The sequence below is a fragment of the Pangasianodon hypophthalmus genome, chromosome 24 (genome assembly GCF_027358585.1).
Source record: "Pangasianodon hypophthalmus isolate fPanHyp1 chromosome 24, fPanHyp1.pri, whole genome shotgun sequence".
NCBI classification, from domain to species: domain Eukaryota; kingdom Metazoa; phylum Chordata; class Actinopteri; order Siluriformes; family Pangasiidae; genus Pangasianodon; species Pangasianodon hypophthalmus.
Genome location: NC_069733.1, coordinates 5,516,010 through 5,533,758, shown reverse-complemented (window position 1 = coordinate 5,533,758; position 17,749 = coordinate 5,516,010). Strand labels below are relative to the sequence as shown.

The following is a 17,749-nucleotide window of genomic DNA, read 5'->3' as shown; positions in this document are numbered from 1 at the left end:
CAGACAAGCAAATTAAGGTGACCTGGTACACATGGGAAGCAACAAGAGGGCTGTCAAATAAGGTCCAGAAGAGTGGCACATTGGGCAATGTACTTCATGCTCTCAAGACAGCTACTACAAAAAATTTTTTAATCACTGTTTTGTGAAGAGACAACAAAGTGCATTTTTCCAAGCAAAAAAAAATGCAAACAAAGACAGACAAGGAAATTGTGGTGCTGCAGGTAGATTTTGCTGAGATCAGAACGAGTCAGCACACTGACATGAGAAACAGGTCACAGTGTTTTCTGTTCTGTGGTCTGATGGAGATCCAGAGTCACATGCCATTGTGAGTGACAGCTTGGAACATGACGAGAGGTCTGTGGCAACGTTCCTCACCAAGATTGTGGAACACATTCAAGAGAAGCATCCTGAGATGAGAGAGGGTCACATATTCAGTGATGGAGCTGCTTTTCAATTTAAAAACAAGTTCATCTGGTGTTTTATATCAACCACATTTAAGGAGCTGTTCCCAAATATAAGGGTGCATTGGCACTTCTTTGCTACAAGCCATGGCAATGGAGCCATGGATGGTGTGGGAGCAACAGTGAAGCATGCTGTTAATACAGATGTCCTCAACAGATGCTGCCTCATTTGTAGATTCTGCAAGGAAGAGTTACACTGAAATCAAACCGACGACATCTACTGAAATCACAGATTTTTACAGAGCACTATAAGCTGGATGATAGGTGGGCCATTACCACAGCTGTTCTGGGCACTCAGTCCATCTATCATATTAAGCCAGTCTCCTGGGGAAAATTTCATCACAAAATCTACACTGAGGCAGAACAGTCAGGTGTCCACACATCTACTGAAGCGCCTGAACACCAGTCGTCTGAGTCCCAGTTAACTGCTGCAGAGAACATTAAAACTGGAGATTGTGTGTTGATCCAGTCCAAGGCAAACAAATAATTTAGACAGTTTGTTGGACTTGTGAATAACCAACACCAGGAGGCACTTGAAATGCTTTTCTTGAGAAGGAATGACAAAGCTGGATTTGTGTACATCTTACCGATGGTGGAAGATAAAGCTTGGGTGACGTGACCAGGTGGTTCAGAATTTCAGTCCACAAGTAGACAACAGGGGGAGGAATCATTTTGTGGAGACAGTCTTTGCAGAATAGTGAAAGGAAAAAATAATATGAAAGGAATCTAGATGTCATCTAATTAATCATATTTGTTCATATTTATTCACCTTGATTGTTCACAATCTCTGATTTATAATAAGAACAACAACAATCAGCACTTGATGTTTTAACTGCTTAGTAATACATATCGTCATTTCAAAGTTTTTACAATATTCAATGATACTTTCAGTTACAAGTGTAAAAAAATTTAAATTCTGTCAAAAATTAGTTTAAATATTTATTTTTAAAATTGTTTCTTAGACATGTTCATAATAAACAATAAATGATAATACTGTAAGTACCGTATGCTCACCTTTTCTGGACATCTGTTTCACACAGATCGTATTGCTGCTTCTTTTTTCCTCCTCTTAATAGGTAGAATATAAATGCCAGCCAGACTTGGTTAAAACATAACTACTGAAATTGTTAGTACTAGCGATCATTTGGACAAAGCATAATATTGCGATCATTTTGATACAAAACAGTGCGTTCATTTTGACTCATGTTTGCGTATTGAGCTGTCCAAACTCGCCGAAAACAGTGCAATTTGACACAAAACATAATATTGCGATCATTTTGACACAATTGCGATTTTAAACTCCATCCATCCATCCATTCTCCACATTGCTTGTCCTGTGTAGGGTCGCGGTGATGCTGGAGCCTATTACAGTGTCTCGGGCCGTAGGCAGGGAAAGACCCTGGACAGATGGCCAGTCCATCACAGGGATAACACACACAGACATACACACATTCACACTCGAACTCGCACCTACGGGCAATTTAATGTCTCAAATTCACCTGACCTGCATTTCTTTGGATTGTGGGGGAAACTGGTGATTTGAACTCCGATATGATAAACACTTAATATACCTGCTGAGGTATCTAAGCAAGCAATTCCGTACCTTTCGGGGTCTTAAGCACACACCATATTGATAAACTGAGTCTTGAACAATGCCTCGCTGAATACACCTTAACACCATCAGAGATGCTGTGAACCCGGGCTATAGTTTAAAATAATCCATAACTATTTGTGGTACTGAGATTAAAGTTGATTAATTGTGCAGCCTTAGCATATGATGTCTCAGAGGTCAAAGTTTGGTGGTTTAAATACCCACTAGAGGTCTCTGTTAAAGTTTTTAAAGCATTTTATATACTTTTCCATAGTCAGGTAAGTGCTGCTTTCAGAACTGCCACATCCATAATGGAGAGAGATCACGTCTGTAACAATGGTTTTTCCTCATAAATGCAAAAACGAAAATTAAAATACTTATTTTATTTTTTGTTTTATGGAGAGCCAACCCTTGTGATGTCTCCCAAGAACTTGTGTCCTTTTTTGTCAGGTCTGTAAGGCAGATATATTTCGCTCATCTGAAATAGAAAACGTTTATAGGCAGATATTTTTCTGATGTCTGGACTCTGTCGTCAGGAGTTTAGGAAAATGTAAACAGACGGTTCAATATACTGATACATTCTCTGAGAATTTATATTTCAAGTTTTGACTGCAAATGTCATGTCCAGTAAGGCTGGAATTGCTCTCTACTAATATGGCCATACTGTGTCAGCTGCTCAATATTAATTTATTGTTTATTTTGCACTCACAATCATGCAGTTACACTGAATATTCAATATAACTGCACTCTTGCTTGTGCAGTATTTCTTAAGTATAACTGCATGACAACATACAGTGTGTGCATATACTGTTGAAACTGACGATGTGGCTTTATTCCCTTCTGTGTTAAACATTAACAAAAGGCTATGGAGAGTAATTGGATTTTGCTAGTTTTAAAAATGTGCAAATATCAATATACTTGTTTATATTAAAATGCATGCTTTGATAAATCTAGTGGAAAGCCTTCACAGAAGAGTGGAGGCTGTTGTAACAGAAAAAGGGGGGGGAGCAACTCTATATTAAAGCCATGCCTTCAGAATAGGATGTTCACCTATGGTTGTCATGGTCAGGTGTCCACATACTTTCGGCCATATAGAATATTCGTAAGTGCCTTCCCCCCTTTGAGCGGTTGAGCAGTGGTTTTGGTAATATAATCTTCTTTTGACACCACGCACAAAACATTATAAATGCAGTAAAATATTTTGATGTGTTTGGCTACAGATCCATTACAAGGTAAAAATAAATAAATAAATAAAATAAGTAATTCAAAGGTTCCTTGCTTTAAATTTTAGCTTAAAGTTATGGTTCTGCTTTTCTGTGATTGCTTAGGCAACAATTGTAGCGCATCTGTGAATGTGTGGCTCACAGATTCTGGGTGCTTGGGCCCAAAAATGCTGCTTGCAGCTTTAATTATTATTATTATTAGTAGTAGTAGTAGTAGTAGTAGTATGTACAATTACATATTGCTCATACCCAAAACTTTTACTTTCCAGATTAAAAGGACTGGAGCAGGTGACTAAAGCTACGATGCTAGGCCATTTGTTGCCAGTTCTCTTGACCTCTCTGATGCACCCCAACCTGCAAACTTTGTCCCTTGCTGATGCTCTTATGCCACAACTTGTCCAGCTCGTCCTCTACACCAGTCAGGTTAGTATGTGTGCTCTAGTGTTTTGTGGCAGTATATGAACATGTACTTAGAAGTGTGCACTGTCAATAAGTAATGTCTTAATAAGTACTTCAATCTTTGTCTTGATTTCTCTTTGTTTAATTAGACTGCTTTGCTTTTGAAGACCCAGTCCCCACTATTTGGTGAAGGCTCTCCACTGAGGGGTGGCCCATTAAACCACACTGCTAACTTGGCTTACAATAATGATAAGTAGGTGTATACAATGTTTACACCTTTATTTTATTATATCTTATTCTTTTATTTTTATTATTTTTAACCAGTGAAATAAATCTACATTGTAGTCATCGAAATCAATGTTTAAATACAGATAAAATAAATAGTTTTGATTAAAAAGTGAACTGGAAAACAGTGTAAAGCACAACACCACATTTAGACCTATCTTGCAGTTTCCAGATTCTTGATGAAAGGGAAGAGCCGGGCTTTCTGACAGGACTTAAGATCCCTGCCCCATGGGCTGCTGGGAAAACAGTGGAAACTATCCATCCAGTTCGTGACAACTACAAATTTAAAGAGACTGTACATATCCCTGGTGCTCGCTGTCTTTATCTACGCTTTGACCCTCGTTGCTCTTCACAGTACGACTATGATAAGGTGTCTATTTCATCATGACCTATGTTTTACTCCAGTTTTACTCCAGTTTTCACCATTCATTAGTTTTAACCATCCATTATACATTCATTTGCTGTAATTTGCAAAACTGAATTTTGTCAATTGACCAATTATAATGAAATATGTGAAGACTGAGCGCATGATATTATGTTGTGCAAAATTCCAACATCTGCATGTTTCCCAGTGATCTAAAACATCATTTTTGTGAGTTTCAGTTAAAATGTTGCACTGTTTTATATTTTAAGCTTGTTATCTACGCTGGTCCTAACACAAATAGTCGCAAAGTGACTGAGTATGGTGGCAATACCCTGGGTTATGGCAGCCGCAGTGTTCTGGGTACTGGTTGGCCAAAGGATCTTGTGAAGGTGAGAAAAATAAGCACACACACTGGTATGCTGGTATGTATTTTTAATTACATAATTTATTCAGTATTTCTCTGTTGAAGTGGAACAAAGGCAAACACTTCAAATTATAAGTGTTCACTGAATATAATGTCTTCATACACTTTCATAAAATATTAAAGCAATAGAACTATAGGAACCAAAAAAATTGATTCCAAAATTAAAATGTTTTCCACACTGAAGTGGCCATGGACTGAAAATTTTAGCACAAACTAAGTACAGGTGTGAATGGGGTTATACAGTTACATTCAAACGTTTGGGCACCCCTGGCCAAATCACATATTTTGTTGATTTTTGAAAAGGAGTACGCATAAGCTCTGCAGCAAACTATTTTCAAACTTTTTTTTTTTTTCTGAAAATGGTAATGCATAATTACTTTATATTTAATTCATACTGATGGAAACATAGGAAAAAAAAGTAATTTGGCATTTGGAAAAGTTTGGACACCCTTCTAGTTATTTTTTTTTATTTATAGAAATTAACGTAAGGCCTTAATTGACTTGTGAGAATTCAATACTTAGGCCAAGAATTGTCATTAGGAAAGGTCAGCTGATGACAGTTCCAAAGCAGAATAAATTCTTTGTCTGTTCGTACTTTGTGCTAACACTCAACACCCATGGGCTCCTCTTAACAGCTGACTGAGTATCTGAAAATAAATCTAATTTATGCTTACAAAGCAGAGAAAGGCTATAAAAATATACATCATAACCAATTACTATATACAGTCATGGGGAAAAAAAAAAGTACACCCTTTTTCAATTCTGTGTTTTTATTTATCAGGGCTTAAATGACGATTGTGTGTGGCCCTCACCAACGTCTAAATACAAGCAAATAACCTCAGGTGACAACAGCAACAAAAAACACAACAGATTTCAGTAGGTAGTCATTTTTTCTGCAGAAAGTAAACCAACATTCAGAAACCAGGTGGGAAACAAATAAATAAGTGTTCCCTTCCTACCTCCACAATCATTAAGAGGTGTAATTAGCAGCAACAAAGTTACTAATGAAATGGACAAGTTTAGTTAATCATCAAGAAGTGTGACTACCTCTATAAAACCAGAACTTTTGGCAGTTTAGTGTTCTGGAGCACTCAAATGTGTGTCTACATCATGCCAAGAAGAAAGGTCATCAGCGATGACCTCAGAGAATTGTTGCTGGTCATCAATCTGGGAAAAGGTTATAAGGCTATCTCCAAACAATTTGAAATTTACCATTCCACAGTGAGAAGAATTGTTTAAAATGGAGAGCCTTTAAGACAATTGCCAGTTGGTGACAATTGCCAAGTCAAAGTCCTGACCTGAACCACATTGAGATACTGTGGCAGGATCTTAAGAGAGCTGTGCATAAACGAATGCCCTCAACAGCATGCTCACAAACAATGATCTTAAGCAATGTTATAAAGAAAATTTCTCCAGAACAGCATGAGAGACTGATAAACTCCTAAAGAAAACATTTACTTCTAGTTATTGTTGCCAAAGGAGGTTCTACATGTTACTATATTATAGTGTGTCCCATTATTTCCTACCTGGTTTACTTTTTTTTTAAAACTATAATTACATATTGAAATCTGTTGTTTTTTGTTGTCACCTGAGGTTATTTGTTTGTAAATTTGTATTTAGGCCTTGATAAATAAAAGCGTAGAATTGATGGAGGGCATACTTTGTTTTTCCCATGACTGTATATGGGTGGACATTGTAACAGGGATTCAGAAGTAAAGCCAAAATGTCTCTGAGACCCTCTAGTGGCTGACTGCAGTACAATATTTAACACCATCCATTCTAATGTTCGTGAATGGGACAGGTGGCAAATTTCCATTTTAAGTTACAGCTCTAGAAATTATTTTCAGGAATACTGTTATGTGGTTTTTATAAGTGCATTTGACTTTGATATCTCCCCTTGATATTTTATAAGAGTTATTTGGTGATAAATAAAAGGACGTGGTTGATGCCGTGATTGACAGTTTTGAGCATGTGAACGCTCATGCACTTTCCAGCATGCACCTGAAGCTATTGATTTTTCTATAGCAAAGCCATGTCTTGTTCTACTGTAAGCTGTTCGAACAGATCATTGGCAGGGAATTCTTTACAGTTTTTCTGGATGTTTAAAACTAGCTCATTGTACTGATACCAGCAAACCAATGTGAGAAGAAGTGATTGGATAAACAAATACCAAAAGCTAACACAAGCTAAATTTCATATAATTTACTGTTGAAAGTATGACTTTAGCGAACACTTGTAGTAGCTTATTAAGGTTAGCCAGTCACTTCTTTTTAAATTAATTCCTTCCATAGAATGAGCAGAGAATATGAGAGCACACTTCTCCATTCAGAAGGGTACTGTGCTGCAGATTGAAAACCACATAATGGGAGTAAATGGCGCTTTGTTGTACAGTCATTAACTGTATGGATCAGAACACTTCCAGCTCACAGTTTCCACCGTTGGAAATGTCAGTAACAAATGGCAGTTAAGGAGAAATGTGAAAGTCAAGAAAGACCAAGAAGACCAGGAAAACTCACAGGTAGAACTGCCTATATGCTTGGAAGAAAGGCAAATCAAAACCCCCCCATATGACACTAAGGACCTGCAGGAAGGTTTAGATGACACAGGAGTGGGGGGAGTTCATCATTCTACTGTGCAGCATTGCTTGCACAAACATGATCTGCACGGAAGAGTCATCAGAATAAAACCTTACGTGTGACCTCAACACGAAAGTTAATGTCTGAAGTATGCAAAAGTAAATAAGTCAGAGGCATTTTGGAAACAAGTGTTGGGGACTGATGAAGTAAAATGGAACTCTGTGGCAACAGTCACCAACGTTATGTTTTTAAAAAAAAAAGTGGCGCAGCATTTGATGACACAAACACCTTGCCAACTGTGAGGTGTGGAGCTGGATCTGTTATGCTTTGGGGTTGTGACAAACTGTTGCCACAAAGCACAAAGTTGTATAGAATGTCTTTGTATGCAAGTAGCATTACAATTTCCCTTCACTGGAACTAAGAGGGCCAAGCCTGTTCCAGCATGACCGTGCCACCGTGCACAAAGCCAAGGTCGAGTGGCCACCTTTTCGCAGTGTCTTTTGGGTCGCTATCTTGCTGCATGATGAAGTTCCTCCCACTTAGATTGGATGCATTTCTCTGTAAATTGGCAGACAGAGTTTTGCCGTGACACAACCTCCACCGTGCTCGACTGATGAGCTGAAATGTTTTGGCTCATGAGCGGAACCTTTTTTTTCCCCCCACACTGGCCTTTTCATCAGTTTGGTAGAGGTTAATCTTTGTTCCAAAACATTTGTGGCTCTTCTCTGTATTTCTTTGTGAATTCCAGTCTGACCTTCTGATGCTTACTGCTGATGAGTGGATTGCATCTTGTGGTATGGCCTCTTTATTTCTGTTCTCGAAGTCTTTCCAAGGTGGATTGTGATACCTTCACCTCTGCCCTTTGGAGGTTGTTGGTGATCCCACTGACTGTTGTTTTTGGGTTTTTCTTTATAGCTCTCTCAGTTTTTCTGTCAAGAACTGTTGCTGTTTTCCTTGGCCGACCTGTTTGATATCTGGTTGTTAGTACACCAGTGGCTTCTTTTTTTTTCAGGACATGCCACATTGTTGTATTGGCTATGCCCAATGCCTGTGCAGTGGTTCTGATTGATTTTCCACTTTTCTCAGCTTCAAAATAGGTTGGTTTTCTCCCAAATACAGTGCTTCGTGTTGGTTTATCCTTTTTAACAAAAAATGTAGTCTTCACAAGCAAAACCCAGGACTCGAACCAAAAGTAGACATTCAGAGCTATCAGTTGTTTAAACAATCATTCTAACAAGGCACACCGGGGCAACAAGAAACACCTGTCAGTCACATGTTCCAGTATTTTTGATCACATGAAAATGGGTGGGTTCAAGCAAAATGTGCCATGTTCTAAGTTGTTTAGCCCATCCAAGTTGTAAATATAAGGAAATGAAAGCTGAAATTCTGATCTGTTGTCTCATGGTCATCTCTTGATGACCCAAATGTCTTCAGTGTATAGCAGGAAAAAAAAAAAAAAAAAAAAAAAAAAACAGAATTGACCTAGCCATTCCAATGCTTTTGGAGGGGACTGTATGTAGGTGCAAGATGGCCCAAGAATATATCAGAACTACAAATGTTCTGCAAGGAATAGTGGTTGAAAGTTCCTAAAATAACAAGAGAAACACTCTTAGCTGGCCACAGAAAGCATGCAGTGATATCAGCCAAAGGGTGTTGCTAAGTACTGGCTTAGTAGGGTGTCCAAACTTTTGTATATGCTTCAATTATTATTTTATTTATTTCTATCTTTTCTTTTATATTTTATAATGTATATTTATTTATATAAATCAGATATATCTGATTTATCTTCAGACACCCTCGCACAGCAAATCTAACAGAGTAAATTTAACAGGACTTCTAATCAATCATTAAATCTCATCACAAGTTGTCACTCATGATTCATTCAAGATAAGTCACTTATGTACATTTTGCAGTACAGGAGTGGAATTTAAAAAGCTGCTGAAAATCATTAAACATTTCAAGAAAGAAAACTGTCCAGAGAAACTATCCAGTCATATTAAAATTGAGTTAAGATCATTGTTGTGTTTTTAGACATTATATATGATATACAGTCAGGTCCATAAGTTTTTGGACAGTGACACAATTTTCGTAATTTTGCCTCTGTACACCACCACAATGGATTGTGGAAACTTGAGCCTGTGGAAAATGTAGGGACTCTGTAAAAATAGTTGTAATTCCTGAACAGTTAATGCAATATTTTTCTTAAACCCCTTGAAATAAAGCTGAAAATCTACACTTCAATCTCATCTTGATTGTTTCATTTCAAATCCATTGTGGTGGTGTACAGAGGCAAAATTACAAAAATTGTCACTGTCCAAATACTTAAGGACCTGACTGTATGATATAACACAGCTATTTTTGAAACAACTGAAAAGCCAGTTGTGCCAGTTGTGGTTACAGAGAGATTACTGTATGCTACTTGCTAATATTACACAGCACCTACTAAATAACTAAAACCATTCTGAAATAGTGACTTCTTGTGGTTTTTATAAAAACACTGGGGTAATATAAGGTACTTTTTTCATCTTTCTGTAATTTAAATTGTGACAGAATTTGCAAGCAGTTACACTAGTTAGCAAGTTACTTATAAGAACGCTTGCACTCAATTATTTACTTAGCCAGCATGTACTTATCACATGTTTGTTGTTTCTCAGGTGGAGGGCGACACTGTGACATTTTCCTTTGAGATGAGAAGTGGTCGTGAACACAACACACCAGACAAAGCAATGTGGGGTTTCTCCTGCACTGTCCGAGCACAGGCAAGCACATTAATAATAATAATAATAATAATAATAATAATAATAATAATAATAATTTATATGTCATTTTCAAGATTCAAATGTCATGGCAAAGCATTTATTGGAAAGACATCATAGAATTCAACCAATCTAGAATCACTACGGATCTAAATATACCTAATTAAATAAAACTATTTTTCTATTTGTAGTTTTCCTTCAAATACACCGATCAGCCATAACATTAAAAACCATTTGCCTAATATTGTGTAGGTCCCCATTGTGCTGCCAAAACAGCTCTGACCCGTTAAAGTATGAACTCCACAAGACCTCTGAAGGTGTGCTGTGGTATCTGGCACCAAGACGTTAGCAGCAGATCCTTTAAGTCCTGTAAGTTGCGAGGTAGAGCCTCCATGGATCGGACTTGTTTGTCCAGCACATCCCACAGGTGCTCGATCGGATTGAGATCTTGGATCTCTGGAGGCCAAGTCAACACCCTGAACTCTTTGTCATGTTCCTCAAACCATTCCTGGACAATTTTTGCAATGTGGGAGGGCGCCTTACCCTGCTGAAAGATGCCACTACCATTAGGGAATACCATGTACTTGGACTGTAACAATGTTTAGATGGTATGTGGTACATGTCAAAGTAACATCCACATGAATTCCAGGACCCAAGGTTTCCCAGCAGAGCATTGCCCAGAGCATCACACTGCCTCTGCTTGCTTGCCTTCTTCACATAGGGCATCCTGGTGCCATCTCTTCCTTGTACCACTTTTGGTATGTACTAACCACTGCATCCTGGGAACATCCCACAAGGCCTGCTGTTTTGGAGATGCTCTGACTTAGTCATCTTGTCATCTTGTTACTCAGATCTTTACACTTGCCCATTTTTTCTGCTTCCAACACATCAACTTTGAGAACTGACTGTTCACTTAATATATCCCACTCTTTAAAAGGTACCAGTTTAATGAGATAATCAATGTTATTCACGTCACCTATCAGTGGTTTCAATGTTATGGCTAATCGTTGTGTAGTGAAATATGTTTTTTGTAGTTGCTGTACAAAAGGAAAATAGTGATTTTAAGAAGTATTCATTTTAACTGTAAGATTATCTTCAAATTCATGCAACACATTACCTTGCTAATTTCTGTGTAAGAATTATGTATTAGTTACACTAGAATAAGTAGCCCATCTCTTTGTGATGTGTGTCAGTATGGTAGAGACTTTCCAGTGAACAAATCAAAATGAGGTAGAAAATCTTTTGGTCTGATTAGACTGAAGTAGAACTTCAGTGGAATTCTAAATAATGTGTGTGGTGGTCACATTCAATCAGTCACCTTTAAATGAAGAGTGTACATGCTATTTTAATTTTTTCTTATCCTGAAACGCAGCTACCCAAAAAAAACTGTCTCAAATCACACACTTTTTGTTATTTTTATTGAGTGCTAACAGTAACTGGTTTTCACATTACAGTTAAAGTTTGAATTTTAAAACCCTCTCCTGTAGCCTTCAAACCAACCAAAAGGCTCTCTTTTATAGCAGTCTTCTGGATTTTCTAGACAAATAGCTACTAGTAAATAGCTACTTATGAATCAGAGGTCAGAGTTTTGGTCAGAGTTTTCGAATTGAGACGCAGCTCATGATGCAGTGGAAAGCAGAATCTAGATGACGGCAGAAAGCTGTAAAGAGAAACAGGGCTAGTGAGCCTGATTGTCAGTGTGCATGAAATCTGTAAGCATTTTACAGTTCAACTTCGAAATCTGATGGACAGAGATGTTTTGGATTTGATATTCAAGCTATAGCGGATGTGACTTTTTAATCCTCCAGATGTATGCACGGTACACAGGCTGATGTGTAAATAATGCCGTTTGTGTTCCTGCTGCTTCTGCACATGTGCAAAGTCATGCATCAGGTATAAACCAGGCTCTTTGTGTTTTATTCCTAATGTATCGTTCAAAGTGGGATGTGACTGTGGAAAGAGATATGCACTTTGAAACATGCCCTTCAAATGAGCTCTTTTGAAAAACTGTATCAAGAAATGCTTGCTGACCCTTGGTAAGCCAGTGCAAAGAATATTCCTGTGGTTTTTAAGTCATTTATGGTATGCATATGTTACTGACATTATAAAATGTTCTAATGTTATAGTAGTCCCAAATTGTAAATCTGGAATTAAAAAAAAATGTAGGGTGGCCAAGGCTTGGAATTTGACAGCAGTAAGTCTTTTGCCAGAAATGGTTCTGGACTATACATCAATGTAATACAATGCTTGTTATTCTTACTTAGAAAAGAAAGAAGCTGATGGGCCACTACTTAATTCAAAATCTTAGAAAATATGTGTTGGACATTGTAATACATACAATTAGTGTAATTGGAGGTTTAAGATGGGATAATAAGTGTGTGTTTTTTTTTAAACTTAGGGGCATATTCCAAGCTGAGTTTGTTTGTTAAGGGCTCCACAATTACCAATAATAGTTCCAAAAGTAATTTAGACAGTATTGTACTGTAGGGACGCATGCGAATGATCAGGGGATGTCAAATTAAATTTCTTCCCAGGCCACATCAGCATTTTTTTTGATTAATGAATAATATAATAATGTATAAAGGCTATTAATTTTTTTTAACACATTATCTATTCTATTGATTAACACCAGGGTTTTAGCGGGGCAACTTCTGTTTGATGCTGACTGCAATCCTTCATAAAATTTCAAACGAATTAACAGGTGGTTCCAATGCTAATGCTTAATAACATACGTTTTGTCTTTCATCGGGTCAGATAATAAATGATGCTAAATTTAATTGTCTCAGTTTGATATTGCAATATCCCTGAATTCACCTTGCATGTCCTTAGTCTCCTATCATGCTTGTCTTAGATCTCCATCAATTATTCTATTTCCAACATATTTATCTCTACACTGGGTCATGCATTTTGGGATTTGGAGTCAATTATCACATTAAAGGCCAATATCCGACGCGTTTCTGAATTTTTTTTAGACGTGGGTCAGACTTGCATAAAAAAACCAGCAGTAACTGTAATTGTTGATTTTAACATTTCAGCATTCTGAGATGATATAGTGAAGTGAAGTGAAGTGGCCAAGTATGGTGACCCATACTCAGAATTTGTGCTCTGCATTTGACCAATGCAAGTGCCCACACGCAGTAGTGAACACACACACAGCAGTGGTCACTTGCAACCTTCAGGTTGCAAGTCCGACTCTCTATCCATTAGGCCACGACTGCCTTTTTTCTTATTTTGCCTAAAATAAGAACATAAAACACATTTTTCTTATTTTGCCTAAATATCGTATTTTTTCATTTAGTACTGCCCTTCAGAGGCAACAGAAGATAGTTACATGTTTCCCAGAAGACAAAATAAGTTAAATTTACCCTGATCTTCAAATTCAAAAAGTTTTCACCCCCCGGCTCTTAATGCATGTTTTTGAACATGATTGAACATGTTCTCTTGAACAACTAAACAAAAAAACGCAGCTGTGGATCATTCAGGTAACAACACAGTATTAAGAATCAAGGGTATGTAAACTTTTGAACAGGGTCATTTTTATAAATTCAACTATTATTTTCTCTTGTGGACTATATGTAAACATCGTTTATGTGAAATATCTTATTCAGGTCAGCACTAAATAAACAATAACATGCATTTTGTATGATCGCTCTTATTTTGGTAAAATAATAAACATTTTGCAGATTCTGAAAGGGGTATGTAAACTTTTGACCTCAACTGTATGTAGCCTAGTCATTTGTTAATTTAGATTTTGTTTTGCTCTCTCCCCTTTTTCCTTCCCCTCTTTCTTCCCCTCCCGTGGCCCTGTCTTCAAACATACTAACCAAAATGTGAAACAGTTTTTTAATGGGACAAACTATAGTTGGCCGTCAATACATCTTGGGAGAGGCAGTGTGTAACCTCTTTGTGTGTTTTTTACAAGAGCCCATGGACACAATGAAACTATGATTTTAGGTTCTTTGCTCCTGTTACAGCATCACATCATCAATGGGCGACAATATTTAGTGGCGACAAAAGCCAGTGCTGACAGCTTCAAATTGTCGATGCTCACTCGATTGCGTTCGTGATTGTGGTTGTTAGTTCATTCTGTGATATTGCTGTGATATTCCTGGTTTTTGGAAAAAACACAAACTATCTGTGCTATCCTGACTACGAGCTTGATCTGTCCTTTGGTTTCTGTCTGCTGCCTGTATGTGTCATACTGCTGTACGTTTTTGTAAATATCCACATATTTTTACATATTCACCGGTAGTATGGGTGCATTTGCCATTTCTGTTGGGTGTGGGTTTTTGTCTCTGTTTTCGGTAAGGGAGTTTGGGGAAGAGAATTGTCTTTTGTTTTGTGTTTTTCTTTTATATGTATGTTAGTTCCCTAAGCAGTGGTTTTTGTTTATTTTGTCCCTGGTCCACCCTGAAGCTGTCCCCGGTTCTTGTGCTGTACAGAAACTCACAAAATGTATAAATTCTGTATTATATCGCAATATATCACCTTTTGAGTCCTTGTGTGTCTCATTCCGGCTACTCTTAGGGCACCATATACTCCTTTCATACGCGGTGGGAACTAACCCTAGACTGGGTCGTAACACCAGATGACTAAAATTCTTATCACAAGTTTATGGTGGTTTAAAGCTCATGTAGTTTAGTTTAAAATACTTCATGTTTGTATTGCTCTCCTTGTTGGTGATCTTGATTGTCCATTTTTTGTGCATTTGGCCTTGTGTTTTAGGAGTCATCAGAGGATGTCTCTGGGGGTCTGCCTTTTCTGGCTGACCTTGCTTTGGGTCTCTCCGTTCTAGCTTGTTCCATGTTACGCATACTCTACAACGGCCCAGAGATCACACGGGAGGAAGAGGCTTGCCATGACCTACTCTGCTCTAAACTCTTACAGAGGTAGCCTGAACAAACATGTTGTTGAGTTTTAATCTAATTAATTCTCGTATTGTTTAGTATAGATGAAAAATATTTTTTTCCCATTACATTCATACCTTTTGCTCTTAGATGTCAATGGCAGGTAGAAGCCAATGGTGCCATCTCTCCGGCTCTTACCCCCTCTCCGTCTCCGCTCCCACTTACCATTGATGAGGACCAAGAGTTTACCTACCCCACAGATGTTCTGATTCCCCCGGCAGGCTTCATTCCTGGTGTTTACTGTGATCTACCACGTATCCGCCTGCCCCCAGGAATAATGGGCCGTCTAAGGGAGCTCTCTGGCAAGGCTCGTCCACAGTTCCGGCCAAGCATCAAGTAAGCACTGGTGTGAGACTAGGTGGCTCAGATTGTTAACTTTATGTTCACTGCTAATGTTAGCCATCATTCAATTTTATGCAACAAAATGGGTTCTCACCTATACAGCTTTGATCACAGAATATGTCCAGGTTGGTGTCATTTCATGTCGTCTGTTTGCTAGACTGGCAATGCGCACTACATACATAGTCTCATAGTACGTAATTACATAGTAACATATGGTATTAGACATCATCAGCAGAGCTTTTTTTTTTTTTTTTGTATTGTTTTGTTTTTTTGTGAGTAAAGGAGTGCACAATGGACGGGTATCTGATACCAGTGTCAGTATTGATGAATCCCTGTCTGATTCCACCTAAGGTATAACTAGTTTAGTTTATAGTAGTTTATAATAAAATTTTAAAACTTGAATTTATTTTATGCAAAATATAGTCTAGTGTTTCACGGCTCTCATTAAATTTAAGGGGAAAAAAAAGGAATGATACATTAAAAATGCACTTGAAGCAACCATTGAATCTGTATGATTGCTAAGAGCTAAGAGAGAACAGAAAGTACCCATAATTAGGAGATTTGGCCGAAAATCACAATAACAATAGTTCATCTGTATATAGTGCCAATAACTGAATGTAACAACTCCTCTGATCAGAGGTCTTGCCTCAGAGGGGCGTTATATACAAGGCAAAATGCAGAGGGAATAAATGGCTTCCTTGCTTTGTTCCACATTTCAAACTACTAGTGTCTAACAGAGTTAGCTTTTCGGTTCTTTAAAAATGTTCTTTAAAATTCTTTAAAAATGTTTGATGCTAAGAGGCTACTATGTTTTTGCCAGAATTCCTTTGCCTTCATGAATGGATTTGCCACTGCTGGTTAAATATTTGCTTGTGCATTTGTGTTCGAAAACTTTTTATACCACAGCATGGTTGAATTCTGAACTCAGAAGCTGCGGGTTAATTGTAACAACACTGCTTTGACAGTAGTTGCAGCTCTAACATAAATAGTAGGTTTATATTAATGAACTCTCATACATGTGGACTTGTGTTGCAGACAATCCAAATTATTTAAAAAATGGAAAAACCTGCCATTGCTCACCCATTAATGAATGTTTTGGGTAGTGGTGCACATCTGCAGGTCCTTGCTTTCTCTTGCAATGTAGATGTAGATTCTTAATGAGCAAGCCAAAAATCTCTAAAATTAAAAAAAAAAAAAAAAAAAAAAAAAAATCTAAGCATGGAAAATCTCAGCTGTTATACAACACTATACAGCTGTAAGTAGAAAAGACAAGCAGTACAAAGTATGAAGTGATGTTTGGTATGATCATATTGTTTAACAGGAGTCCTGGAATGAGGATAGGACAGTCTTAATCTCTGTATGCCACCTTGCACCTTTCACTCCATAAGTCTTTTGGAACACTGTTGGTGGAGTATTTTTGAAATTCCCTGTGCACTGTCCCATTTTATGAATAAATAGGGTTAAATAGGATTCCAATGAGTTCAATATATGAGAGTGCCCCAAGAGATAAAATGTCTCCAACTGGTCAATGAAGCTCTCCATAGTGCTGAATTTTCAAATCTGATTGGTCAGAAGATGATGATTAATTTTCTATAACAGTAGCTCTGAGAATTGTACCAGCTGTTAAGGCACACAAGTTCATATTAATGCGCTCGTTCCAGTCACTATTGTTTCTAGTCTAACAGGTAATTCACAAGAATTTGTATGGTAGACTGCGTGATCTAAGCCTAATAATAAATGGATTATAGGATATTATAGGATAATAATCATGTATGGAAGGAGTATCCAGCTTTGTAACAGTCAGAGGTAAACCTGCTCCTTTAAGTTTCCCACCAGAGGAAAGGACAGAGAATATTGTGCTTTGCTTTAAATGTAGCTATAAACTGATAAAAAGATGCTTCATTCTTTAAAAAAAAAAAAAGATTGTAATTGTGTTTTATTTCTTAATTGATTATTGATTTTTTTATGTTTAATTACTAATCATCAATCATCTATGTGATTTCCTCTGATAATGATAATCTCATGGTAATAGAATCAGTATCACTTTCCTTCCTTCACTTTTTTCTCCCTGCAGGAAAACTTGCATATTTTTGTATGAAACCATATTTGACCGATGCTTTTTTTACTTCTCACTCTTGCAGATGTTTGTACTGGTTCCACTCTTGATCTTGTTTGCATTAAATCTTTTACCCAATTTGCTTTCTTCTGTTTCTCCTTCTAGAGAGGTGATCCGGCCAGATGTAATTGAGGAACTGATTGTGTCCTGTGTAATAAAACACCTGGGTCTGATAGACTCACTGCAATCATTACTAAACTTGCAGTACAGAGAGGAACACAGAGAGGAGTATGAGCTGCTGTGCAAAATCATGGCTGAGACATTCAAGAAGATTAATGCAATGGAGAGACAGCTTCAGGTTTGCA

The 17,749-nt window shown here is 37.5% G+C and overlaps 1 protein-coding gene across 5 annotated transcripts in view; it reads left to right on the top strand.

The window, feature by feature from the left end:
* Positions 1-17,749, top strand: part of LOC113542328 (probable E3 ubiquitin-protein ligase HECTD4) — a 161,291-nt gene that overhangs the window by 57,060 nt on the left and 86,482 nt on the right. For all 5 annotated transcript variants that reach the window (XM_026939767.3, XM_026939764.3, XM_026939765.3 and 2 more), the window contains exons 19-26: positions 3,545-3,698; positions 3,824-3,927; positions 4,125-4,329; positions 4,593-4,712; positions 9,978-10,082; positions 14,805-14,968; positions 15,077-15,322; positions 17,550-17,742. In XM_026939767.3, the coding sequence (XP_026795568.1) occupies positions 3,545-3,698; positions 3,824-3,927; positions 4,125-4,329; positions 4,593-4,712; positions 9,978-10,082; positions 14,805-14,968; positions 15,077-15,322; positions 17,550-17,742 (1,291 nt within the window). The remainder of the gene's footprint in view (positions 1-3,544; positions 3,699-3,823; positions 3,928-4,124; positions 4,330-4,592; positions 4,713-9,977; positions 10,083-14,804; positions 14,969-15,076; positions 15,323-17,549; positions 17,743-17,749) is intronic.